A 2319-nucleotide genomic window follows, 5' to 3' on the forward strand; every position below is an offset into this window, starting at 1 on the left:
CCCCCCCCCCCCCCAAAAAAAACCGCAGGTACCCCTGTATGAGCGCGGCTATGAGAAGGACCCAGCCAAGGTGCGCCCCAGAGCCCCCGCCCTCCCCCGACCTGCCATTGCAACTCGCCTTCTAGAGCCAACAGCGCGCCGCGCGCCCCGACTCCCTCACCCCTGCAGCACCCGCGCCTGCCCTTCCGCCGGCGCCCGCTGACGTCATGCCCGTCCCCACTGCGCCAGGTCGCTGCGGAGGCCATCCGCGTCGCGGAGCGCGACGGGCGCGACGTGGTTCTTGTTGACACCGCCGGCCGCATGCAGGTGCGACGAGGCGGCCGCTCCGCGTGCTTCTCGCGACCCGCCGGTCGAGCGGGCCGGCCGGGGGTCGGACCTTCAACAACGCGGCGCTTGGCCGACCGCGCCAAGGGGGATCCAGACGCCGCGCTGCGCCGCAGGGCCGCGTGCCGGCCTCCAGCGCGCGGCCGCCGCGCGTCTCTTCCCGCCGCGCGCCCGACACACCCATCCGCCGCGCGCCCCTGTGCGCCCGTTCGCGTCCCCTTCCGCCCCCGTCAGGACAACGAGCCGCTGATGCGCGCCCTGAGCAGCCTGATCCACGTGAACAGCCCCAACCTGGTGCTCTTTGTGGGGGAGGCCTTGGTGGGCAACGACGCGGTGGACCAGCTCGTTAAATTCAACAGGTTTGGGGGCGGGGTGGGGGCACGGTGTGCGTGTGCATGTGCGTGTGTGTGTGTGTGGGGGGTGCGGCGGGGTGCGGTTGCCCGGCACGCACAGCTCAATTGCGGGACCCGGATCAAGCGCCGCGCGAGGACGCTGGGGCAGATGCCCTTTTTCCCTGCCGCTGACGAGGGCGCGGGGAAGCGCAGCTCGCCGGCGTCGCATTGCGCGTCCACATGATCGACGGCACCCCCCGCTCCCGCCCCCGGCCCTGCGCAGGGCGCTGCACGACCTGGCGCCGTCCACCGCGACGCGCGGCCACATGATTGACGGCATCGTGCTGACCAAGTTTGACACCATCGACGACAAGGTGCGGAGCTGGACGCCCCTTTCCTCCTCCCGCGCCGCAGGCTCTGCGCGGGGCGCCGCGCGGGCGCTTCAGATGTTTGATTATCCCGGGGCGCCGTGCGTGAACGGAGCCCAGTCTGTCGATGCGCTCTGAGAAACTGTGCACCCACGCACGCGCGCACGCACATGCCCACGTATATGCTCTCTATGGTTCGTTTCTCTCCTCCCTCCCGTGTCCCTCCCTCCGCCTCCCGAGCCCCCTCCATCACACACCCTCCCCCCAAAATCACTCCCACCCCCTTCCCAGGTGGGCGCCGCGCTGTCCATGGTGTACGCCAGCGGCGCCCCCGTCATGTTTGTGGGCTGCGGCCAGACCTACGTGGACCTCAAGAAGCTCAACGTGAAGAGCGTCGTGCGCTCGCTGCTCAGCTAAAGCGGCCCCGCGCTGCGCCCGACGGCAAACGTCGGCGGCGACGGTGTGGGTCGCGTGACATGGCGCTGCCTTGCGGCGCTGTGCCGCGGAGCTTCCCCCTCGCTTCTGCTGAGGAAGGGGTGTGCTGTGCGTGCGTGGCGGCGGCGATGTGCGGCAGTTGAGCCGGGTTTCTACTTGATTTGATCGGATCGCGGCGTCTGCGGGGCCTCTGCGCTGCTTCTGCGAGGGCGGGGCGCCCGCGGTGTGCTGGTCCCTTGTCCTAATGGCTTTATCGGCTTGTGCGTCTCTAGTGCTGAGCGTGTTACTTCGCTAGAAGGATTTGCCAGCTTCTGGTGAGGGTGGATGCGCGAGGCGCGTCTGCTCTTGAAATGATGTAAAACCCACCCCCTCTGGGCAACTGGGAAGGGCCTCGCCTGCTCGACTGAGTCGCTTGGACTGCTCGCACAGTAGGGTTCTGCTATCAGCCACGGTCAAAATACAGGCGCAAGTCAGCCTTGCCTGACGCTCAGCGGCGGTCACTTGGGAAATCAAAATCCCGCCTCATGCTGCGATGTGCGGGGTGCGGGGAGGGGGGGCGCCCGTGTGGCGGTCTTGGTGGCGCGTGGCGGCTGCCGTACCCTCTCTGGCGGCGTGCTGGGCCACCAATTATCCACACACGGTGACAACCAGGTGGTAAACCATACATCAAAACCCTGTCAGAGGCCGGGACATGATCTGTTGGCCGACAGGCCGTTTTCCCTGTCTCCTCCATGTTCAGCGTCCACCGCTTGTTCCGGTACCTTTGCAATCTGAAGACCGCCATCATACAGCCACTTTCAACGCAGTGTACTGTCGGCGACAACGTTGGCCACATCAGCTGGCGGACAGGCCACTTCGAG

At 67.4% G+C, this 2319-nt stretch overlaps 1 protein-coding gene across 1 annotated transcript in view; it reads left to right on the forward strand.

Moving 5' to 3' along the window:
* The window catches only part of MNEG_1566 (Signal recognition particle receptor subunit alpha), a gene marked incomplete at both ends in the record, with an annotated part of 5843 nt that extends 4402 nt beyond the window's left edge, over positions 1-1441 (forward strand). The window contains 5 exons of the mRNA XM_014049956.1: positions 29-70; positions 229-306; positions 559-683; positions 940-1030; positions 1316-1441. Of these exons, the coding sequence (XP_013905410.1) occupies positions 29-70; positions 229-306; positions 559-683; positions 940-1030; positions 1316-1441 (462 nt within the window). The remainder of the gene's footprint in view (positions 1-28; positions 71-228; positions 307-558; positions 684-939; positions 1031-1315) is intronic.
* Positions 1442-2319: the final 878 nt, after the last annotated feature.

The sequence above is a fragment of the Monoraphidium neglectum genome (assembly GCF_000611645.1).
Source record: "Monoraphidium neglectum strain SAG 48.87 unplaced genomic scaffold scaffold00159, whole genome shotgun sequence".
In the NCBI taxonomy this organism is placed as follows: domain Eukaryota; kingdom Viridiplantae; phylum Chlorophyta; class Chlorophyceae; order Sphaeropleales; family Selenastraceae; genus Monoraphidium; species Monoraphidium neglectum.